General features: G+C 48.0%; 1 protein-coding gene across 2 annotated transcripts in view; it reads right to left on the reverse strand.

Annotated features, from left to right (window-relative positions):
- The window catches only part of STRIP1 (striatin interacting protein 1), a 454,294-nt gene that overhangs the window by 257,526 nt on the left and 170,931 nt on the right, over positions 1-25,837 (reverse strand). For both annotated transcript variants that reach the window (XM_063955026.1, XM_063955027.1), the window contains 2 exons: positions 23,294-23,362; positions 23,082-23,188 (listed from right to left, as the gene is read on the reverse strand). In XM_063955026.1, coding sequence (XP_063811096.1) covers positions 23,082-23,188; positions 23,294-23,362 — 176 coding nt within the window. The remainder of the gene's footprint in view (positions 1-23,081; positions 23,189-23,293; positions 23,363-25,837) is intronic.

Raw genomic sequence — 25,837 nt, forward strand, 5'->3', positions numbered from 1 at the left:
CATCCACAGACCCTTAGTACGGGATAAGAAGGAATTCAAATGTATACTTCGCAATACCTCGAAGCTTGATGTACAACACGTACGGCACGATGATACATGACCCCCCAAACATGGACTCATACACACATGCTCCTGCTTTCTCACTAGGTCATACCCTCTTCACACCTTCTCCTCTCTCCTCCCCTACCCAACCATGGAAATCAATTAACCCCTGACTTACATTTTTCTCCTTAAATGTTTTGTGGCAGTTATTATTGACTGCCAAAGGGTGGACTGTCAAAGTCAGAAAAATGTCTCAATGCACGTTGCCATATTTGCACCGCACACTGGTCCGTGCTGCGCATGCGTACGCTCTCCCGTGGAAGCGCATACCCGCAATAGCGTGCACTCGCACGCGCAGTATGCGCATTTACGGTAGAGTTTATGTGATCGTAGCGTGCGACTCATTAGTTACAAATGTTCACAATTAATGTAGTTTATAGATCATGATCCCTTTGATAGTTTCTGTAAGTTTGGTTAAAGTATAATGTCCCAGAGCTGAGGAATCCCTCTTTGCATCGTACGAAGGGTTTAACAGGAATCATACTGCAGTGTTTGGTACCCATCGGAAGAGTATTTAATTAGCAATATTCCGGTGTTGGTTTGGAGCAGATTAATCGCTCGTGCGAATAGTTATGGACATAAGAAGTTATGTCCATTTATTTATTTGTCCTTACTTAGTCATGCATCTGAACAGTTGGAGACAGGCATCAGTAGGTCTCAAATGTCTCTTTGACCTCAGGAATCCCCCAAACAATAGTTTGCATGTTAAGAGGGCCTCATACCTACACATGCATAAGGTAAACACAGGAATAGTAATTGAAGATCAATTGTACTCCAAATCAGTATCTTTCCCGCAGACGGAGTACAATAGTCTTTAATTACACTGAGCTTTGAGACTCAATGAGGAAGGCCAACACCTGTGTTTACAAATGGGGCTGGATTTGTATACAGGAGAATGAGGGCTGAGATGTCATTGTCTCAACTGAAAGTGGACATCATGAATATAGAACAAAACCCAGACAGGATTCTGGGTTTGTATTCGCCAAACAATACCCCCTCCAGAAGACAGGAATGTGTTAGTTATCACCCATTGTTTTGCATAACCAGGGCCACTGATATGAATCAACCTATGACCTTTGTTATAATGCGAAGCCGAGTTCCTGCGTCCAATGGACAGTGAGACTGTAGGGACCAATAGATTGCATTGTGTGAGTAGCATAAAAGACGGGTCAGTGACATCCAGCCTGCACTTCTCTTCAAACTGTTATCATTGCTGATAATCGGGAAGCTGGCTGTCCAGAGGCGCTTGCGATCGTTACCCTTTGTGCGTAAGTTCTCTCCATAATCATTGTCTTTCTGTGAGCCAAATTCTCTCTCTCTCTCTCTCTCTCTCTCTCTCTCTCTCTCTCTATCTCTCTCTCTCCTCTTTTCTCTTAAATACCTCATAGTATTATAGTATTGTATTGTATTGTATTTAGGTCAGCGTAGTATTGTCTTTTTGTATTTATTGTTTAGTTCTGTGGTTAGGAGGTCTCTGTTATATTGTAGCGTATCATATGTACTGTTATCCCCTTTTACAAGTATATTAGATATAATACAGTTAATAGGCTTTGGAAACCTAAACCAGTATCTGTGTATTTACTATAGTGTTAAGTGTTCACTTGAGCTTCGGTGACGCTCAAGCAGCTTTGTAGGTAGTCAGGTTACACAAGGTTGCACTTACACCCTGTACTCACATTAAGGTATTCTGTGTATTTCATCGGTATAAGGTTTTAACATAAAGGTATAGTGTTGTGAGCGTCTGCACCGCTGGTGACCTCCTCATGGTCTCTAGCGTATGCTACGTTACAGCGAATCTTTTCCCCTAGACATAACCAATAACGTGTCCTGTGATCACTGGGCCGTGAGCGAACGTGACGCTTGAGCGTCTCGCCTACGGCTGAGCGATCGTTACGCAAATAGCGTATCATTACGGTATTTCTTAAGTAAACAGCGTACAGTGTTCTTAGCTTCATAAAGGGTTGATTATACGACAAAGGAATTTAGCATTGTCACTTTAGGATCCGGTGTTCAACCGCCATGCCGTCAAACGCAGCCGTGGTAAGTCTTGGAACAGACAGGGCCCCTGCTGCAGCAGGTCCTGTCTGAGCGGCAGAGGCCATGGGTCCTCTGAGATAATTTCTTGAAGTTCTGGGTACCAAGCTCTTCTTGGCCAATCCGGAACAATGAGAACAGTTCTTACTCCTCTCCTTCTTATTATCCTCAGTACCTTGGGTATGAGAGGAAGAGGAGGGAACACATAAACCGACTGGTACACCCACGGTGTCCCTAGAGCGTCCACAGCTATCGCCTGAGGTCCCTTGACCTGGCGCAATATCTTTTTAGCTTTTTGTTGAGGCGGGACACCATCATGTCCACCTGTGGCCGTTCCCAACGGTTTACTATCAGCTGGAAGACTTCTGGATGAAGTCCCCACTCTCCCGGGTGGAGGTCGTGCCTGCTGAGGAAGTCTGCTTCCCAGTTGTCCACTCCCGGAATGAACACTGCTGACAGTGCTATCACGTGATTCTCCGCCCATCGAAGAATCCTTGTGGCTTCTGCCATTGCCACCCTGCTTCTTGTGCCGCCCTGGCGGTTTACATGGGCGACCGCTGTGATGTTGTCTGACTGAATCAGAACCGGTTGGTTTTGAAGCAGGGGTTCTGCTTGACTCAGGGCATTGTAAATGGCCCTTAGTTCCAGAATATTTATGTGTAGGGAAGTTTCCTGACTCGACCATTGTCCTTGGAAGTTTCTTCCCTGGGTGACTGCCCCCCAACCACGGAGGCTTGCATCCGTGGTCACCAGGACCCAGTCCTGTATGCCGAATCTGCGGCCTTCGAGCAGATGAGCACTCTGTAGCCACCACAGCAGAGACACCCTGGCCCTCGGGGACAGGGTGATTAACCGATGCATCTGGAGATGCGATCCGGACCACTTGTCCAACAGATCCCACTGGAAGATCCTTGCATGGAATCTGCCGAAGGGAATTGCTTCGTAAGACGCTACCATCTTTCCCAGGACTCGCGTGCAGTGATGCACCGACACCTGCTTTGGTTTCAGGAAGTCCCTGACCAGTGATGATAATTCCTGGGCCTTCTCCTCCGGGAGAAAGATCTTCTTCTGTTCTGTGTCCAGAATCATGCCCAAGAACAGCAGACGCGTCGCAGGAATCAGCTGCGACTTTGGGATATTCAGAATCCAGCCGTGCTGATGCAGCACTTCCTGAGATAGTGCTACGCTGACTAGCAACTGCTCTTTGGACCTCGCCTTTATAAGGAGATCGTCCAAGTACGGAATAATCATGACTCCCTTCTTTCGGAGGAGCATCATCATTTCGGCCATTACCTTGGTAAATACCCACAGTGCCGTGGACAGACCAAACGGCAACGTCTGGAATTGGTAATGACAGTCCTGTACCACAAACCTGAGGTACTCCTGGTGGGGTGGATAAATGGGGACATGCAGGTAAGCATCCTTGATGTCCAATGACACCATAAAATCCCCCTCTTCCAGGCTTGCAATGACCGCCCTGAGCGATTCCATCTTGAACTTGAACTTTTTTATATAAATGTTCAAGGATTTTAAATTTAGAATGGGTCTCACCGAACCGTCTGGTTTCGGTAGCACAAACATTGTGGAATAGTCACCCCGTCCCTGTTGAAGGAGGGGTACCTTGATTATCACCTGCTGAAGATACAGCTTGTGAATTGCCGCCAGTACTACCTCCCTTTCTCTGAGGGTAGCAGGCAAGGCTGATTTGAGGTAACGGCGAGGGGGAGTCGCCTCGAACTCCAGCTTGTATCCCTGTGATACTACTTGCAGAACCCAGGGATCCACCTGTGAGCGAGCCCACTGGTCGCTGAAGTTCCGGAGACGCGCCCCCACCGCACCTGGCTCCGCCTGTGGAGCCCCAGCATCATGCGGTGGACTTAGAGGAAGCGGAGGAAGATTTTTGATCCTGGGAACTGGCTGTCTGGTGCAGCTTTTTCCCTCTTCCCTTGCCTCTGGGCAGAAAGGAAGCGCCTTTGACCCACTTGCTTTTCTGAGGCCGTAAGGACTGTACCTGATAATACGGTGCTTTCTTAGGCTGTGAGGGAGCCTGAGGTAAAAATGTCGACTTCCCAGCTGTTGCTGTGGATACGAGGTCCGAGAGACCATCCCCAAACAATTCCTCACCCTTATAAGGCAGAACCTCCATGTGCCTTTTAGAATCGGCATCACCTATCCACTGTCGGGTCCATAATACCCTCCTGGCAGAAATGGACATTGCATTAATTCTGGATGCCAGCCGGCAAATATCCCTCTGTGCATCCCTCATATATAAGACGACGTCTTTAATATGCTCTATGGTTAGCAAAATAGTATCCCTGTCGAGGGTATCAATATTATCTGACAGGGTATCAGACCACGCTGCAGCAGCACTACACATCCATGCTGAGGCAATTGCAGGTCTCAGTATAGTACCTGAGTGTGTGTATATACAGACTTCAGGATCGCCTCCTGCTTTCTATCAGCAGGCTCCTTCAAGGCGGTCGTATCCTGAGACGGCAGTGCCACCTTTTTTGACAAACGTGTGAGCGCCTTATCCACCCTAGGGGATATCTCCCAACGTGACCTATCCTCTGGCGGGAAAGGGTACGCCATCAGTAACTTTTTAGAAATTACCAGTTTCTTCTCGGGGGAAGCCTACGCTTCTTCACACATTTCATTCAACTCATCTGATGGGGGAAAGAACACTGGCTGCTTTTTCTCCCCAAACATAATACCCTTTTTAGTGGTACTTGGGTTAATGTCAGAAATGTGTAACACATTTTTCATTGCCGTAATCATGCAACGGATGCCCCTAGTGGATTGTGTATATGTCTCAACCTCGTCGACACTGGAGTCAGACTCCGTGTCGACATCTGTGTCTGCCATCTGAGGTAGCGGGCGTTTTTGAGCCCCTGATGGCCTTTGAGACGCCTGGGCAGGCGCGGGCTGAGAAGCCGGCTGTCCCACGGCTGTTACGTCATCCAACCTTTTATGTAAGGAGTTGCCACTGTCGGTTAATACCTTCCACATATCCACCCACTCTGGTGTCGGCCCCGCAGGAGTTGACATCACATTTATCGGCACCTGCTCCGCCTCCACATAAGCCTCCTCATCAAACATGTCGACACAGCCGTACCGACACACCGCACACACACAGGGAATGCTCTGACTGAGGACAGGACCCCACAAAGTCCTTTGGGGAGACAGAGAGAGAGTATGCCAGCACACACCACAGCGCTATCTACACTAACAGATACACGCTATCTACACTAACAGAAAGTGATTTATCCCTATAGCTGCTTTTCATATACAGTTTGCGCCTAAATTTAGTGCCCCCCCTCTCTTTTTTACCCTTTGAGCCTGGAAACTGCAGGGGAGAGCCTGGGGAGCTGTCTTCCAGCGGAGCTGTGAAGAGGAAATGGCGCCAGTGTGCTGAGGGAGATAGCCACGCCCCTTTTTCGGCGGACTTCTCCCGCTCTTATATTTATATTACGGCAGGGGATTTTTGCACATATATAGCTTATTAGGCTATATTACGTGCCATTTGCCAATGTAAGGTACTCTAATTGCAGCCCAGGGCCCCCCCCCCCCCCCCCCTTCAGTGACCGGAGTATGTGGTGTGCATAGGGAGCAATGGCGCACAGCTGCAGTGCTGTGCACTACCTTAATGAAGACCGAAGTCTTCAGCTGCCGATTTTCAGGATGTTCTTCTTGCTTCTGGCTCTGTAAGGGGGACGGCGGCGCGGCTCCGGGACCAGACGACCGAGGCTGGCCTGTGTTCGATCCCTCTGGAGCTAATGGTGTCCAGTAGCCTAAGATGCCCAAGCTAGCTGCAAGCAGGTAGGTTCGCTTCTCTCCCCTTAGTCCCTCGTAGCAGTGAGTCTGTTGCCAGCAGATCTCACTGAAAATAAAAAACCTAACAAATACTTTCTTTACTAGGAGCTCAGGAGAGCCCCTAGTGTGCAACCAGTTCGGGCCGGGCACAGATTCTAACTGAGGTCTGGAGGAGGGGCATAGAGGGAGGAGCCAGTGCACACCAGATAGTACCTAATCTTTCTTTTAGAGTGCCCAGTCTCCTGCAGAGCCCGCTATTCCCCATGGTCCTTACGGAGTACCCAGCATCCACTAGGACGTCAGAGAAAAGGATTTACCTGTAGGTAACCAAAATCCTATTTTCTCTTACGTCCTAGAGGATGCTGGGGTACACATTAGTACCATGGGGATGTACCAAAGCTCCCAGAACGGGAGGGAGAGCGCGGAGGCTCCTGCAGAACTGAATGAGTGAACTTCAGATCAGAGGCCAAAGTATCGAACTTGTAAAACTTTGCAAACGTGTTCGACCCAGATCAAGATGCAGCTCGAGTAGAGTGGGCCTTAACAGATTTTGGACACAGCAGTCCTGCCATAGAATAAACGTGCTGGATAGTGAACCTGATCCAGCGAGAGATCGTCTGTTTAGAAGCAGAACACCCAATTTTCTTGGGATCATATAGTACAAACAGAGAGTCCGATTTTCTGTGAGCAGAAGTTCTCTTCACATTTATCTTCAGAGCCCTTACGACATCCAAGGACTTTGATGTAATTGAGGCGTCAGTAGCAACTGGCACCACAATAGGTTGGTTGATATGAAATGCCGACACAACCTTAGGAAGAAACTGCTGATGTGTCCTGAGCTCAGCTCTATTTTCGTGGAAGATCAAGTAAGGGCTTTTACAGGATAAAGCCCCCAGCTCGGACACATGACGTGACCGCCTTCCATGTAAGAAACTTGGTCTCTACCTCCTGTAGGGGCTCAAACCAATCCAACTGGAGGAACTGCAACACCACGTTAAGGTCCCAGGGCGCCGTAGGCGGTTCAAAGGGAAGTTGGATATGCAGAACTCCCTTCAAAAAGTTCTGAACCTCAGGGAGGGCAGCCAACTGTTTCTGAAAGAAAATGGATAGGGCCAAAATCTGGACCTTTACAGAACCCAACCTCAGGCCCATATCCACTCCTGCTTGCAGGAATAGGAGGACACGTTCCAGTTGAAACTCGACCATAGGAAACTTCTTGGATTCACTCCATGGGGTAAATTTACTAAGATGAGAGTTCTATTTAAGATGGGATGTTGCCTGTAGCAACCAATCAGATTCCAGGTATTATCTTCTAGAAGGTGCTAAATAAATGAGAAGTAGAATCTGATTTGTTGCTATGGGCAACATCCCATCTTAAATAGAACTCCCATCTTAGTAAACTTACCCCTAAGAGACATATTTCTTCCAAATATGATGGTAATGTTTAGACGTTACCCCTTTCCTAGCCTGTATGAGGGTAGGGATAACATTCTTCAGAAAACCCTTCCGAGCAAGTATCAGGAGCTCAACTTCCATGCCGTCAAACGTAGCCGCGGTAAGTCTTGATAGGCGAACGGCCCCTGCTGCAGCAGGTCCTCCCGAATAGAAAGAGGCCTTGACTCTTCTTGCAGTAGATTCAGAAGGTCCGCGTACCAAGCCCTTCATGGCCAGTCTGGGGCAATGAGGATCGCTTGAACCCTTGTTCTCCTTATGATCTTTAAGATTCTTGGGATGAGTGGGAGTGGTGGAAACACGTACACTGACCAGAACACCCACAGAGACACCAGGGCATTCTGGGATCATTCCCAGAAAGGACAACCTCTGGGTTGGTTCCAAATGTGACTTTGGAAGGTTCAGAATCCAACCATGACTCCTGAGGAGGCGTGCTGTGAGAACAATGAATTGCAGTAGCTTCTCCTTGGACGGTGCCTTTATCAGCAGATCGTCCGGATATGGAATGATGTTCACACCCTGTTTGCGGAGGAGAATCATAATTTCTGCCATCACCTTGGTAAACACCCTTGGTGCTGTGGAAAGGCCGAATGGCAGGGCCTGGAACTGACAGGCCAGCAATGAGAAACGGAGATGGGCCTGATGCGGCAGCCATATCGGAAGGTGGAGGTACGCATCCTTGATATCCAGGGATACCAGGAATTCCCCCTCTTCCATACATGATATCACCGCCCTGAGAGACTCCATCTTGAACTTGAACTCCTTTAGAAAGGGGTTCAATGATTTTAGGTTCAGAATGGGCCTTACCGAACCATCCGGTTTCGGTACCACGAAAAGGTCAGAATAACCACCTTTGTTCTGCATGTGAGGTGGTACAGGTACAATGACCTGTGCCTCCACCAGTTTTTGGACAGCGTCTTGTAGCACAGTGCTGTCTGTCAACAGAGTCGGCAAGCCTGATTTGAAAAAGCGATGAGGAGGGAGACTTTGAAACTCCCGCCTGTATCCCTGGGATACAAAATCTATCACCCAGGGACTCAGGCCGGACGATACCTAGACATGACTGAAGTGTCTGAGTCTGGCTCCCACTGACCCCATCTCCAGGCCGCGTGGTCCACCGTCATGCGGAGGACTTTGGCGTACCTGAAGAAGGCTTTTGTTCCTGGGGACCTGCAGCGGCAGGTTTCTTGGACTTAACTCGACCTCCCCTAAAGAAGGTATTGGACGCTCTGGCCTTTCTAGGCCTGTTAGGCCGAAAAGGACTGCGTTGCAGGTGAAGAGAAGGACTTCTTCGGAGCAGGTGCTGCTGAGGTAAGAAAGGGAGACTTACCCGCTGTAGCCGTGGATATCCACGCATCTAGAGCTTCCCCAAAGAGAGCCTGACCTGTATAGGATAGGGCCTCCACACTTTTCCTGGATTCCGCGTGGGCCGACCTCTGGGCAGCCAGAGTCTCCGACGAGCTGAAACTGACATGGAAGATATTCTCACAGCCATGGAACCCAGGTCTTTCATGGATTCTACCATAAAACCTGCGGAATCATGTATGTTGCGTAAATATAAAGCAACGTCATCCCTTTCCATCGTATCCAAATCCTCAAGTAAGGTAGCCGACCACTTTACTCTAGCCTTTGCAATCCATGCAGTAGCAATTGTGGGACGTAATATGGCCCCCTGAAGCAGTGTACATTGATTTAAGTGTGTTATAACATTTTCTAGCAGCCGACTCCTTTAAGGCGGTAGATCCAGGAACAGGCAAAACCACCTTCTTTGAGAGTCTGGACACAGATGTGTCAACAATCAGCGGGTTTTCCCATTCTTTCCTGTCCTCCTCAGGGAAAGGAAACGCCACCAGCACCCTTTTAGGGACCTGGAATTTTTTCTCAGGGTTTACCCATGCCTTTTCAAATACAGCATTTATTTCTTTGAAGCAGGGAAGGTTAGCAAGGCTTTTTTATTTTCAGTGAAAAAAGCCTCCTCAACCTGCTCAGGTGTGGTATCATTAACATTCAACACATCCGTTTAGCCTCTATCAACAATTGCACCCCCTTTGCAAGAGATGCGGATCCCCACAACAGATCCCCATCACAGTCTGTGGTGTCAGAATCGCTATCCGTATCGCACAAGCGCACGTTTGTGCGGGTATTCAGTGGGGCGTCCTGAGGTACCAGAAACCAGCCAGACAGCCATAGAGCTCTGTAATACCTGGGTTGCAGATTCAGTACTTGCAACCCTGTCAGATATCTGAGAAATCCAAGATTTGATAGAGGAAAACCACTCTGGTTTCCTTGCGGGTATCTGTGCTAAACCAGTGCTATCCTGATTACATGGAATGGGCTCATCCTGGGAGGATAAATCCTCTGCAGCATATGACACAGTGTCCCTGGACATAGCTAAAGGAGACCACCAAACACTCCACACACACACTGGGGAGGCCAGACAGAGTTTCCCCCCCCAGAATGGCAAGAGAGACACAGAGATTGGAGCCAACCCACACACAGTGCTTTTAGCAAAGGGAGACCCCTTGTCAGCACTGACTGTGCACATTAATAAGATACACAGTCGCTTTACAGCCTCCCCTCCCTTGTACAACCCCCTGGTACCGTGTACTGATAGCTGGAGTTGCTGTGGAGGGACCTGTTCTTCCTCTCAGTGCTGTGCAGGCACGAAAATGGAGCTGAAACACTACTGGGTCCGCTTTGAGGAGAAGCTCGCCCCCTTAATGGCGCTGTCTTCCCGCTCTTCAAGGATTATACTGGCCTAAGTAAAATGTGCTGGCTGAGATCCGCGGACCCCGACAGACTTCTGGACCAGTGTGGGGGGTAAGCGCTGGCCCAGGGAGCGCCGCACCATGTGCCTCTGAGCCTCCTGCGCTCCCTCCCCGTTGCCGCCATCATCACACCGCCCCCCCCCGCTTGCTAGGGGGGGTCAGTGTCTCACTCACCACTCACTTCAGCTCTGTAAGGGGTTGGCGGCATGCTGCTGGGGCGAGAGGTCCCCTGTGGCAGAGAACGATCTGACCCCTCTGGAGCTCAGTGTCCAGTCAGCGGAGACAGTGGCTCAGACCCCGCAGGGCGGACACTGCTTTCCCCCTTAGCCCCTTGCTGCAGGCAGGCTGTTGCCAGCAGCCTCCTGTAAATAAATTAACTCTAAAAATAAACTTTACTAGAAAAGCTCTGTAGAGCTCCCCTAGCTGTGACCGGCTCCTCCGGGCACATTTTCTAAACAGAGTCTGGTAGGAGGGGCATAGAGGGAGGAGCCAGCCCACACTCTCAAACTCTTAAAGTGCCAATGGCTCCTGGTGGACCCGTCTATACCCCATGGTACTAATTTGGACCCCAGCATCCTCTTGGACGTAAGAGAAAACGGAATTTCTCCTAAGTACACAGGATAACATTGGGATAGGATGACGCGACAGCGGATTTGCACCAACCGGTCAAAGCTTTTCGGCCTCCCAGCATGCAACGGGCCCGTACATATACCCCCGCCTACTGGCTCGGGCAAATCAGTTGTTTTCCCAAAGCTCAAGCCAGGAGCATCAGATAGCCCTAATCAGGCGAGAAGAACAGACATACACACCCTTCCGTACAAGAAGGAAGAGGTTAGTGAGAGTAAAAGGATCCTCAAAACAGGTGCGTCAGGGTGGGATCCCTGTGGAACCTGTGGACTTAGGCAAAATACCGTTATCAACAGTAAGTTCTTACCATAACATATATTTCTCTGGCAGGGTCCACAAGTTATCCACAGGATAACATTGGTATGTCCCAAAGCAATTTAGTGGTGGGGACGCTCCTAATTGGACAGGAGAATCCTTCGCCCAAATTCAGCGTCATGAGAGGCAAAGGTATCCATGGCATAATGTCTAATGAATGTGTTAATGGAAGACCATGTGGCTGCCTTACATATCTGTACTGCTGAAGAACCACGTTGTGTTGCCCATGATGGACCTTCCTTAGGAGTAGAGTGAGCAGAGACATTAGCCGGAACAGGGAGATCATCCAAAGCCACCTTGCCAGTGTGTGCTTATCAGCAGGCCATCCTCTCTTGTGAAATCTGTAGAGAATGAAAAGAGAATCTGTCTTTCTGATGGCACGGGTATGATCCACGTAGATCCTTAAGGCACGGACCATGTCCAGCGATGCATCTCCCGCAGAAAGGCCCGGTACCTGGTAAGCCGGGACTACAAATTCTTCATTAAGGTGGAATTTAGACACCACCTTGGGAAGATACCCAGATCTAGTTCTGAGATTGGCTTATCTGGATACAAAATTAGAAAATAGGATTTTAATTACCTACCAGTAAAAACTTTTCCTCGTAGTCCGTAGAGGATGCTGGGGTCCACATTAGTACCATGGGGTATAGACTGAGCCACTGGCACTTTAAGAGTTTGAGAGTGTGGGCTGGCTACTCCCTCCTCCTCCCTCTATGCCCCTCCTACCAGACTCAGACTAGAAACGGTGCACGAGGAGACGGACAACTTCGTGAGAAGGATTTTACACAGATAGTGGCGAGATTCACACCAGCTCACACATACAAGGCAAACCAAGCTAACTAGCTTGAAACATCAACGGCTGAACAATATTACTTAACCAAGTAACTAATCAGTACTAAACCAAGAACTAAGCAGTACTGAAAAAATTAACCACTGCAGGATCACGAAGCGCTGGGCGTACGCCCAGCATCCTTTACGTACTACAAGAAAAAAGGATTTACCGGTAGGTAATTAAAATCCTATTTTCTTTTACGTCCTAGAGCACAGGTTCTCAAACTCGGTCCTCAGGACCCTACACGGTGCATGTTTTGCAGGTCTCCTCACAGAATCGCAAGTGGCATAATTAGCTTTACCTGCAGACATTTTAAAATGTGTCAGTGAGTAATTAATACACCTGTGCACCTGCTGGGTTACCTGCAAAACATGCACTGTGTGGGGTCCTGAGGACCGAGTTTGAGAACCACTGTCCTAGAGGATGCTGGGGTCCCACTTTAGTACCATGGGGATGTACCAAAGCTCCCAGAACGGGAGGGAGAGCGCAGAGGCTCCTGCAGAACTGATTGACCAAACTTCAGGTCCTCAGCTACCAAAGTATCGAACTTGTAGAACTTTGTAAACATGTTCTACCCAGACCAAGTAGCCGCTCGGCTGTATTTATTGGGCCGAAAGGACTGCATGTGCGGGTGATATGTCTTTTTTGCCGGTGCAGGAGCAGAGGGCAAAAATGTCGACTTACCTGCGGTAGCCGCCGAGACTAACGCATCCAGTCCATCACCAAATAAGGCCTCAACTTTATATGGGAGAGTCTCCATATTTCTTTTGGAATCTGCATCCGCGTTCCACTGGCGAACCCACAACGCCCGCCGAGCCGATACTGCCATGGTAGCGGCTTGTGAACTCAAGAGTCCAATATCTTTCATCGCTTCTAGCATGTATGCGGCAGTGTCTTTGATATTCCCTAACTTAAGGAGTATCTCATCTTTATCAATCGTGTCAATTTCTGATGACACGCTTTCTGACCATTTTTCAATAGCGCGACTTACCCACGCGCAAGCAATTGTGGGCCTGAGCAGCGTACCATTGGCAACATAAATGGATTTCAATGTAGTTTCCATCTTTTGGTCTGCCGGCTCTTTTAGTGAAGCCGTGCCAGGTGCAGGGAGAATTACCTTCTTTGTCAACCTGGACAGTGCACTGCCTAACACAGGGGGTGACTCCCATTTTTTTCCTGTCCTCCACCGGGAAAGGATAAGCTATCTGAATTCTCTTGGGAATACGAAATTTATTTTCAGGATTCACCCTCATCCCTTTAAAGAGTGTAATAAGCTCGTAGGAAGGAGGGAAAGTGACCTTAGATTTCTTTTCTTTATAGAAATAAGCCTTCTCCTGAGGTATCGTGACTTCCTTTACAGCCACAATCATATTGTATATTTTTTGCCAATTTATGATCTATTTCTCTGGAGTCACTATTGTTGACACAAGAATCAGTGTCCGTGTCGGCATCAGTATTCACAATATTCGCAAATGGTCTCTTATGTGACCCAGAGGGGTCGCCTGCGGATGGAAGAACAGAGCCCTGAAAAATCACATGCTCCACAGATTTTCTCCAGCACTCAGCATGAGATTCAGACTTATCTAATCTCCTATTGATATGATACATACTATCACATATTTCTGTCACCCATGCAGGCTCTTGGTGTGCCGGCAGCGCCACCACATTACACTTCTGTGTCCCTAAAATGGTTTCCTCCGGGGAGGAACTCCCTGCATCTGGCATGTCTTACACACACATGTACAACACACACACACAGGCTTATAGGGGACAGACCCACAGTAAAATCTGTCAGAGGGACATAGTTTAAGAGCAGCCAGTTCACAACCCCAGCGCCAGTATCTAATGCCTGTGAACACAGAATGCCCACTGACATGCAGTGCTTTCTACACAGTAACACACACTTGTAAAGCACCAAATTCGCTTGGTAGTCAGAAGTGAAGGAGGACCAGCGATGTCTCTGCAGCCTGAGGAGAGAGAAAATGGCACTGAGCAGTGTGCTGGCTGCCTGAGGAAGAAGCTCCGCCGTTTTTACCTCAGAAACTTTTCATAATATTTATACTGGCGGGGGTAGGGCTGTGCCTGGGCATCTTATGCCCCCTTTTTGCCAGTTTATAGAGGTGTTTTTGCTGCCAGGGTGCCTCCGACCTGCACCTTGCAGTGCCTGTGTGTGTGGGCAGCAATGGCGCGCTGCGCTCCCGCCAGCCGCGCTGTATCTCAGCCGTCACTTTTCTTGATAGAAGATCTGTCTTCTTCTACTCACCTGTCTTCTGACTTCTGGCTCTCTGAGGGGGGTGTCGGCGGAAGCCCACACCATCAGGCTGATGGCTTATCTCTTTTGCCACCCGATCCTCTGGTAGCACAATGCTTTTTAGTCTTACCAGACTTGTTGTATTGGGGCTGCTTGCCATCACTTTTCCCTTAGCTATTCCTTGAGACCGAAAGGGCTGAAAAGTTGGAACTTTAGGTTTGAAATTGTATGTGGAAGGAAACTTTACTTTCTTGGAGTCTGCTGCTGACTCCAAAATATCTGTCAATTCTTTACCAAACAGAATATCGAGAAAAAGGCAAAGATTCCAAAACCTTCTAAGATTCTGAATCCGCTTTCCACGTACGTAGTCAAACTGCTCTGCAAGCAGCTATTGTTGAAGCCGATGCCCTGGAGGCAATAGTACCCATATCCAATTCCGCTTCTTCCAAGAACATTGCAGCCTGTTTTATATGTGCTATATGGGATTTTTGCTCTCTAGATGCTATTGAAAAATCAACCTCCAATGGATCAGCCCAGGCAGCTACTGCCTTTGCCATCCAAGTGGAAGCCATGGCTGTCCTTATGACTGCCCCAGACAGGGAAAAAGTGTTTTATGAAAAAACCATCCACTCTCCTATCCATGACATCATTTAATGATGTTGAAGGCAAAGGTAATGTAGATTTTCGCACTAATCGAATCACATGCATATCAACTTTAGGAGCCACCTCCCTTTTTAAACAATCCCCTGCTGGAAGAGGATAATTGGAATTCCATTTCATAGGAATTCTAAACATCTTATTGGGCGTAGCCGAAGCCTCTTCCATGATTTCAGTCATCTGATCTGACCCTGGAAACTCAGTCTTAGTTGTTTTGGGACATTTAAACACAGGTGCCTTGCTGAATCCTCGAAGGATAGAATGCTTTCATTGCTTAATTAACTCCGCTATATCCACTGAGCTGAGACTTTCCTCCTCCTCTTCATATGCCAAAGCAGAGTTTATTGAGCTTTCATCCTCAGATAAATCCTCATCTGAAACATGTGTAGCCTGTGAGGATGAAGATTTACTTACCACTGTCTTATCAGCCGGTTTCTTTTGAGAGGCTGCGGCTGGAAGTGATAAACCGCAGGTGGTAAGCTGCATGTAAGGGTTAATTGTGTAACCTATCCCTGGTACAGGAGTTTGAGGAATTATCCATTCAGTTATACTGGATTAGGTATGTGCAAACATAGCCCAAGGTGGATCAACCAGCAACTGAATCTGCCTTGTATTTTTCAAAAGACCCTGGTGAAAGCTAAAACAATTTGCACACAAACCATCCTTAACCAGATCCTGAGTGGTTAACCCAGCTTTTCGAGTGATGGTGTTGCTGTGAGTGTGTGCACCTTCCTCACCTTTGCCGCTCTTAGACATGATAAATAATCAACACTTCCAAAGTGTACTACAAGACTTGTGACTGTAATCACTAAGTTTTTTTTAAAGTGACCTACAATCCGACCCTACCCATGCACCAGCACTGAGGATCGGAATAGAAATACATAGCAAAGTCAGCATCCTACTAGCAGTCAGTCACGTTATACATTAGTATAATAAGTAATATGAGCACATCAACTACATTTCAAGTATATAGGAGAAAATATTACTGAATCATGTTTAAACAGATCTACCATATTAAGACGCATAACTAAAGAAACAGTAATAGTATACAGACTCATATGCAATAGGCAATTATCTGATTATTCATACACAAAAAAGGTAGAGACTTGGAGCTGTATTACCCGTACTCAGTATGAGTGGGATACAGAGAGAAACTCACCTCGCTTCCAGGGCCGAATAATAGGTTAGCGAACGCTGAGCGGATCAAGACGCTACTAGTGTACACTGCTGCTCCATGAACCTATAGTGAACACAGACGCACAAGTCACACAGCCACCTACGCTGCGACTGTGTCCCCTTCGTGTACAGCATCTGAGACGGAAGCGGGAAACAGTTCATGGTGGGAGACTTGGAGGAAACTGGTCATGAACCGGGGGAAATGGCAACCAGGAGACTGTCCGAATTCCCAACATCAACCCTAGGGATCGCGGCCTCATATTACTCCTAGAGCCTCTGATCCCTAAGGCCTAGCACTGTTGCATCCGAGGTGGCAGCCGCGTTAGCGACTGTCTGGTAGTCTCCTCTCAAAACAGTGCGGCTGTATCCATATTCCCCTTCTAAGTGGAACAGATGCCTTACCTTCTCCCCATGCTCCGGCCACAGCCTAGTAATGTCTGCTGGACCTGCTAGTATATCCAACACAGACGCCCGCCAAAACAGCACTGTACTCGTGGGTAAGCATTGTCGCGACCCGGCGGAGAGTTGTTGGAGCGAATCTTTTTAAGGTACATATAAGACGCTTTTTAGAAAGATCACTCAAGAAAAAATAGTAAGACTATAAAAATAAAATAAGAAAGCTTAGGGCTGCTAAAAACCAGCAGCCCTCTGACCATGGTGCGGCTCCTGCGGCAGCAAACAAAAAACTGATTTGCCTGAGCCAGGAATCTATGGACAGGCCCGTTGCATGCTGGGAGTCCGAAAAGCTTTGACCGATTGGTGTAAATCCGCTGTCGCTTCATCATATCCCAATGTTATCCTGTGGATAACCTGTGGACCCTGCCGGAGAAAAAAAAAAAGGTCCTAAGTAACAAATGGAAGTTCCGCTGAAGAAAAGCCTGCTTCAGAGTAAAATTCTCTTTTCTCTTTCAACAAGGCTTGTGGGACACTGGACCATTTGACATTCAGCAGCCACCACTAGGTAAGGGAATGCTCAGGCTGACTGACTGGAGAACTGTACACCCAAAAATGGGTGCAGCCAGACGCAAAAACCTGAAATGTGTTGAAAGAGAACCAGGTAGCTGCACAACAGACTTGTACTGCCGAAACCCCTGGTTACACTGCCTAGGAGTTGGTCACCACCCAAGCAGAATGCGCTGACCTTCGGTGTGGTGTCTGTCGACCAACACTAGAATAAGCTTGAGTGATACCTGAGCGGAGAAACACGCAATGGCCTGCATAGCAGGTGTGCAATCACCTTTATAAAGGAACAGCAGAAAATCTGTGTTGTGGACAGAGGTAGTGTTCTATAAGAAAACCAGCAGAGCTTGGCTACGAAGAGAATAGTTCAGTTTTAGGAAATCACCAACAGAGGAGAAACTGGAAAATAGGATTTTAATTACTTACCGGTTCTTTTTCTCGTAGTCCGTCGAGGATACTGGGGTCCACATTAGTACCATGGGGTATAGACTGGTCCACTAGGAGCCTTGGGCACTTTAAGAAATCAATAGTGTGCACTGGCTCCCCCCTCTATGCCCCTCCTACCAGACTCAGTCTAGAAACTGTGCCCGAGGAGACAGACATACCTTGAGAGATGGATTGAAAGACTCGTGGTAAGTTTTGAACCAGCACATACAAACCAAGAAGATAGCCATGCTAACCAAACTTGACCAGGAGCAGCAACAGCTGAACCAACAACAATACTTCAAGTAACAGTGCAGGAAACACGAAGCACTAGGCGGGCACCCAGTATCCTCTACAGACTACGAGAAAAAGATTTACTATAGGTAATTAAAAAACTATTTTCTCTTACGTCCTAGAGGATACTGGGGTCCATATTAGTACCATGGGGATGTACCAAAGCTCCCAAACCGGGCAGGAGAGTGCTGAGGTTCCTGCAGAGCTGATTGACCAAATTGAAGGTCCTCAGACCTCAGAGGCCAAAGTATCAAACTTGTAGAACTTAGCAAATGTGTTCGAACCCGACCAAGTAGCTGTTCGGCAGAGCTGTAAAGTCGCCCAGGAAGAACCCAATGACCTAGTAGAGTGGGCCTGTCCTTTAGGAACCGGCAATCCTGCCGATGAATAAGCCTGCTGGATAGTTAGCCTGATCCAGCGAGCAATAGATTGCTTTGAAGCAGTACACCCAATTTTCTTGGGATCGTAGAGAACAAACAGCGAGTCAGATTTTCTGTGACGAGCTGTCCGCTTCACATAGATCTTCAAAGCCCTCACCAAGGACTTTGAGGTAGCAGAGGTGTCCGTAAGCACTGGAACCACAATATGTTGGTTGATATGAAACGCAGACAGCACCTTAGGAAGTAATTGCTAACAAGTTCTGAGTTCAGCTCTATCTTCATGAAAAATCAAATGAGACAACGCCCCCAGTTTCGACACATGCCTTGCGGAAGCTAAGGCCAACAGTGTAACGGTCTTCCAAATAAGAAACTTCCCGTCAACCTCCTGTAAAGGCTCAAATCATTCCAATTGTAGAAACTGCAACACCACGTTGAGATACCAAGGTGCCATGGGAGGCACAAAGGGCGGATGGATGTGCAGAACACCCTTCAAGAACTTAAGGAGCCGAAATGTAGGCCCACACCCACACCTGACTGCAGAAAAAGAAGGAAACGGCCCAGTTGAAATTCTACTGTGGGAAATTTTCTGTTTTCACACCACGAGACATATTTTTTCCAGATACGGTGGTAGTGTTTAGACGTTACCCTTTCATGGCTTGGATCAAGGTTGGAATAACCCTGTCCGGGATTCCATTCCGGGCTAGAATGTTATGCTCAACCTCCATGCCGTCAAACATAGCTGTGTTAAGTCTTGATAGACAAACAGCCCCTGTTGTAGAAGATCCTCGCAAAGAGCCACGGGTCCTCTAGGAGCATCTCCAGTACATCCGCGTACCAGGCCCTTCTTGGCCACTTGAACCTTTTCCCTTTTTATTTTTTTGAGAATACTTGGTATCAATGGAAGGGGTGGAAACACGTAAACCATCTGGTAGACCCATGGAGATACCAGAGCGTCCACCGCCACTGCTTGTGGGTCCCTCGACCTGGAACAATACCGCATGAGCTTCTTGTTGAGACTAGAGGCCATCACGTCTATTTGTGGAGTCCCACACAGACGTGTCAAGGACTCGAACACCTGCGGGTGAAGTCCCCACTCTCCTGGGTTGAGGTCGTGTCTGTTGAGGAAGTCCACTTCCCAGTTGTCTACTCTTGGAATGAAGATTGCCGACAGTGCCATTGCGTGTCTTTCTGCCCAGAAGAGAATCCTTGGCACCTCTGAATGTACATCGGAAGGATGGTTTTCTGACTTGACCATTTTCCTTGGAACTGTTCCCCCTGGGTGACTGCTCCCCAACCGCTGAGGCTTGTGTCTGTGGGTAGAAGATTCCAATTTTGAATCCCGAACCTTCGACCCTCGGTCAGGTGCGAAGTCTGAAGCCACCACAGAAGAGAAATCCTGGCTTTTGCCGACAGGCGTATCTTCTGGTGCATGTGAAGATGCGATCCGGACCATTTGTCCAACAGATCCAACCGGAAGGGCCTTGCATGAAACCTTCCGTACTTCAGAGCCTTGTAAGAGGATACCATCTTCCCCAGAAGACGAATGCATAGATGCAATGATATCCGGGTTGGTTTTAGAACATCCCACACCATTGATTGGATTACCAATACCTTTTCCAATGGAAGGAATACCTTCTTGTTCCTCCGTATCCAGTATCATCCCCAGGAATGGAAACCTCCGTTTTGGTTCCAGGTGGGATTTTGGTAGGTTCAGAATCCACCCGTGATCCTGGAGTAGTTGGGTTGAGAGGACAATGCTGTCCAATAACCTCTCCCGGGATGGTGCTTTTATCATCAGGTCATTCAGGTAGGGTATTATGTTCACTCCCTGCTTGACGAGGAGAAACATCTCTGCCATCACCTTGGTGCCGTGAAGAGGCCAAATGGCAGGGCCTGGAACTGGTAGTGACAGTCCTGTAGTGCAAACCGTAGATAAGCCTGATGAGGCGGCCAAATCGGAATATGAAGGTACGCATCCTTGATGTCCAGGAACATCAGAAATTCCAACTCCTCCAGACCTGAGATCACCGCTCTCAGAGACTCCATCTTGAATTTGAACACTCGTGAGTACTGGTTCAAAGACTTGAGATTCAGAATCGGTCTTACCGACCCATCCGGCTTTGGTACTACGAACAAGCTGGAATAGTACCCCTTGTTTAGTAGAGGAGGTGGAACTGGAACAATGACCCGAGTCTGTACCAGTTTTTGGATGGCATGCTATAAAGTCATACTTTCCTCTTGTGAAACTGGCAAGCCTTATTTGAAGAATCTGTGAGGTGGGAGATCTTGAAACTTCAGTCTGTAGCCCTGGGAAATAAGATCTATGACCCAGGGATCCTGGCACGAATTTGACCAGATCTGACTGAAGAATTGTAGGCGGGCTCCCACCTGACAGCCTTCCAGGCATTGCGTTTCACAGTCATGCTGAAGTCTTTAAGGAAGCAGAGCCTGAGCTCTGTTCCTGAGCACTTGCAGTTGCTGGTTTGCGTGCTTTACCTCTTGCACCCCTTGAGGATGTAGAAGCACCACTGGATTTGCCCCTGAACTTGGCCATCTGAAAGGACTGTAAATTAGGGGGGCAGACGATGGAAGATACGTAGACCTACCCGCAGAAGATGTGGAGATCCATTTGTCTAGTTCATCTCTAAAAAGAGCCTCTCCTGTGAATGGTAGGCCTTCCATGCATTTCCTGGAGTCCGCGCCAGCAGTCCACTGGTGTAGCCACAAGCACCTGCGTGCCAACACTGCCATAGCGGTGGTACGTGCGTTTAGCACGCCTATTTCCTTTATGGCTTCCACCATAAAGTTTGCAGAGTCCTGTATATGCTGCAGGAGTAAAACAACAGCCCCCCTAGATAAGTAATCTAATCCCTCAATTAGGTTACCTGACCATTTCGCAATGGCTTTAGTGATCCACGCACATGCAATAGTGGGTCTCTGGGCCACCCCAGCAGCTGTGTACAATGATTTGATTGTAGTCTCTATTTTACGAACAGCCGTGTCTTTTAGGGAGGTTGCACCAGGAACAGGCAAAACAATTTAACGTGACAGCCTAGAGACTGATGCGTCCACTATCGGTGGATTTTCCCATTATTTCCTATCCTCCAGAGGAAAAGGAAGAGATGAGAGCAACCTTTTAGGGATCTGAAACTTCTTATCAGGATTAACCCACGGTTCTTCAAACAGGGTATTCAATTCCTTTGACACAGGAAAAGTAACCGAGGACTTCTTCTTTACATTAAAATAAGATTCCTCACACTCCTCTGACACCTTATCAGGAATATGCAGAACATCTCTGATAGCCTCTATAAGAGCCTCTATACCCCATGACGGAGCCACATCCCTCCCTACACGTCTACCTCACCCTGGTCCAAGTCTGACCCATCAGTGTCAGTCAGATTGCAGGATATGGGCCAGAAATCGCTTTTGCAGACAAATGGGAGGGGACTGAGTATCTGTTCGTAAACTTATCCACAGTCTGTTTTAAATATTGCGTCTCTCTCTCATTGCGGGATAGCTTTGTAGAAAGAGTGGAAATCATTCCTTTGAGAGAATTAACCCACTCCCGTTCAGCCCTGCTAGCTTGTGAACCCTGAGTACCCAGTAGTGAGCCCCCTGGTGAAGAGGAACACTCCGCTGTACAAGAAACACACTCTTTGCCTGACATAATGCAAATGTGACAACGCACACACACACACAGTAAAAGATTAAGCACAATTAACCCACAAAGAGCCCTTCAGGGAGACAGAGTTGATTGGAGCTAGCCCATTCCGTGCCCTTATCGCTAATGTCAAGCTTAGCAGACTAAGTACCATGTCGCTCTCCCCCCCTGCTATGACCCCCCCTGGTACCGCTGAGGTAATCTGGAGTCACACCAGAGGAGCTGCGCGTCCCTATGCTGTCAGCGTCTGTGTCCACTGCAGAGGGAAAATGGCGCTGGTGAGCTGCTGGATCCTCTCGTAGTGAGGCCCTGCCCCTTCAATAGGACGCAGTCTTCCCGCTTTTTTTAAACTGGCTGAGGAATCTGGTATTTAAAATGGAGAGAAACCGTTTTAAGGCTGCGTTGCCAGTCGGAGTACTGTGTACAGTGTACTGAGACGAAGTTGTGTATTGTGTCTGGAGATGCATTCCCCCCGCTTAGTAGGTGTGCGTCTCTGTACCCTCGTGCCGCCATAATGGCCGGCGCCCCGCTAACCGGGACGCCTGCTCAGTACCCACCACTCTTCATTCTTCTGGCTCTGTTAGGGGTGGCAGCATGCTGAGGGAATGTACGCTTGCCGTGGTGGGGCTTGCGAATAGTTTCCTCAGGAGCTCAGTGTCCTGTCAGCGGGGAACAGGAACATTGGGGGTAATTCCAAGTTGATCGCAGCAGGAATTTAGTTAGCAATTGGGCAAAACCATGTGCACTGCAGGGGAGGCAGATTATATTGCAGATTGAACACACCCCACCCAAATCTAACTCTCTCTGCACATGTTATATCTGCTATCCCCTGCAGTGCACATGGTTTTGCCCAATTGCTAACTAAATTCCTGCTGCGATCAACTTGGAATTACCCCCATTGACCCTTCAAGAGGTTGGGCCTTTTCCCACTCTAAGTCCCACAAAGCAGGCAGGCTGGTGCCACCCAGCCCTGCCTGAAAATAACAAACATAGAAAATAAATTAAGAAAACTCTTCAGGAGCTTCCTTCAGTGTGACCGGCTGCTCCAGGCACATTTTCTAAACTGACTGTGGTAGGAGGGGCATAGAGGGAGGAGTCAGTCCACACTATCAAATTCTTAAAGTGCCCAATGGTCCTAGTGGACCCGTCTATACCCCATGGTACTAAATGGACCCCAGAATCCTCAAGGCGCAAGGGAAATTCTGAACATGGATATTTTGTACTACACCCATTTCTTTAACATGTAACTTTAATAACAATTTTAGCATTAAAAGAAATAATGTATAACGTACTGTTTAGATTATAAGGACATTAGAGGCCATTCAGATAAAATTACCTAGCTCTGCACGGAATGTCTGCCTAACAGTTTTCCACTCCTCACTGTCAGCTTCTCCTTCCTCTCGCAATGTTTCCACCATCAGATACATTATGTTCAACAGAACACTGAAACAAAACATAGAGCAACAGTCATCCTAATATAGGGGTGAAAAAATTAAACGAATAAGCTTTCAAAGTTTTATACAACGTCCAGTAAAAGTTTCCACTCACCGAAGATCTGTACTGTCAGCAAGAGAGATGGCAGGCTTCCTTACAGCATTGCTGCAAGCTGCACTGTTTCTAAAACATGAGATGTTGTGTAAATGTTACTTACATAAGGCACCTTGTTTTTGGAAAAGTACTTTGCAAATGACATTAATGTTAACAAGTCAAAAGAACAACAATAATAATAAAAACAGGATTTTGGTACTTACAGATAAATCCCTTTCACTGAGTCCATGCGGGACGCTGGATTTCAGTACCATGGGGTATAGATGGGGTGATCAGGCGAGCCAGCTCTTAAATTTTTTTCAATGTGTGTGACTGGCTCCTTCCCCTTTATACCCCTCCCCAGACCAGTTAAGAAACTGTGCCCGAGGAGAGACGGTAACCCGACCAACAGAGGTGGAGGTAAGCAAGACAGCCAAGAGAATACGTAAAAGAGGAACCTCAGAAAACACACATATATCCAGAACCATACAAAAAGGTCAAATTGACAGTAACACAAGGAATCCTTGCAAACAGGACCTACACCTCTCCTGGATTCCGCGTCGGCAGACCATTGGCGTAGCCAGAGTCCTCTGCGAGCAGAGACAGACATGGAAGAGATCCCTGCAGCCATCGAACCCAGGTCTTTCATGGATTCCACCATAAATCCTGCAGAATTCTGTATGTTACGTAAAAACAGCTTTAGAGATCCATAAAAAAGGAAATAGTAGGTCGCAATATCGCCCCTGAAGCAGTGTATATGGATTTGAGCGTAGTGACAATTTTGCGATCAGCCATTTCTTTTAAAGCGGTAGATCCCAGGGCAGGTAAAACCACCTTCTTTGACAGTCTGGAAACAGATGCGTCAACTATGGGTGGGTTTTCCCATTTCTTTCTATACTCCTCAGGAAAGGGAAAAGCAACTAGAAACTTTCTGGGGATCTGGAATTTTTTCTCTGGGTTTTCCGAGGATTTTTCAAATATAGCCTTTAATTCTTTAGACGCAGGGAAGGTTAGCGAGGCTTTCTTATTATCCGTGAAGTAAGCCTCCTCAAACTGCTTAGGTGTTGCGCCAGTAATATTCAACACATCTCTAATGGCTTCAATTATTAACTGCACCCCTTTTGCAAGAGATGTCGCTCCCCTCAGCACATCCCCCTCACCATCTGCCGTGTCAGAATCGGTATCAGTGTCATCTTGCATAATCTGGGCAAGACCACGTTTTTGAGAGTGTATGCTAGGGGGCCCTGAAGGAACAGAACCGGACCATACAGCCATAGAGTTTTGTAAAACCCGAGTTGCTGTCTCAGTTTACGCTACCCTAACAGAAATCTGAGAGATCATACCCTTAAGAGAGGCTAAACTCCTTAGCAGGAAATCTGTGCTAAACCAGTGCAATCCTAATTACATGGAACGGCGTCATCCTGAGAGGACATATCCTCTGCAGCATATGACACAGAGTCCTTAGACATGGCCAGTTGGGGACAACAAACACTCCACACACACACACACACACTGAAAAGGCAGACAGTTTAATCCCCAAAAATTCCAAGAGAGCCACAGAGATTGGAGCCAACCACCACACAGCGCTTTTAGATACCCTAAAAGGTTACACAGTATATACACCGCCTCCCCCCTCTTCTACAACCCCCTGGTACTGTACAAGAAAGCTGGAGTTGATGAGGAGGAACAGCTCTCCCTGTCAGCGTCTCTGCATGCAAGAAAAATGGCGCTGAACGCTGCTGGGTTTGCTCTGAGAAGCTCCGCCCCCTTCCATGGCACTGCTTCCAGCTCTCTGGTTCTTTATACTGGCCTGAGGAATATCTGCTGGCAGTGATCTGGGGTCCCCGACAGGCCTCTGACCAGTGTAGGGTGTAGGCGCTGGCTCAGGGCGCCCCTCACAGCGCCGCACAATGTACCATTGAGCACCAGAGCGCAGTTAGTAATGCGCTCCCTACCTTGTTGCCGCCATCTTCACACTGGCTCCCCGCTTGCCAGGGGACCGGTAACTCACTCGTCTTCTGGCTCTGTAAGAGGGTAGCGGCATGCTGCGGGGGTGAGCGATCACTTGTGGCGGCGAACGTTCATTCCCCTCAGGAGCTCAGTGTCCTGTCAGCGGAGATAGTGGCTCAGACGCCGCAGGGCGGACACTACTCCCCCCCCCCCCCCCCCCCCCCTTAGTCCCACGAAGCAGGGAGGCTGTTGCCAGCAGCCTCCCTGTGCCTAAACTCTATTAAAATAAAATAAAAAAACAGAGAAACTCCTATGGAGCTCCCCTAGCTGTGACCAGCTCCTCCAAGCACATTTTCTAAACTGAGTCTAGTAGGAGGGGCATAGAGGGAGGAGCCAGCCCACACTCTCAAACTCTTAAAGTGCCAATGGCTCATGGTGGACCAGTCTATACCCCATGGTACTAAAGTGGACGCCAGCATCCTCTAGGGCGTAAGAGAAATACAACTGTACTTTTACGTACTTTTGTATAACTCTAAAATGTCTCTGCATGAAACAAGGCTGTTAGACTTTACATTTCTGGATTAGATCTCTCTTTTTAAAGCATTTTTTCAATTA

The sequence above is a fragment of the Pseudophryne corroboree genome, chromosome 2 (genome assembly GCF_028390025.1).
Source record: "Pseudophryne corroboree isolate aPseCor3 chromosome 2, aPseCor3.hap2, whole genome shotgun sequence".
In the NCBI taxonomy this organism is placed as follows: Eukaryota; Metazoa; Chordata; class Amphibia; order Anura; family Myobatrachidae; genus Pseudophryne; species Pseudophryne corroboree.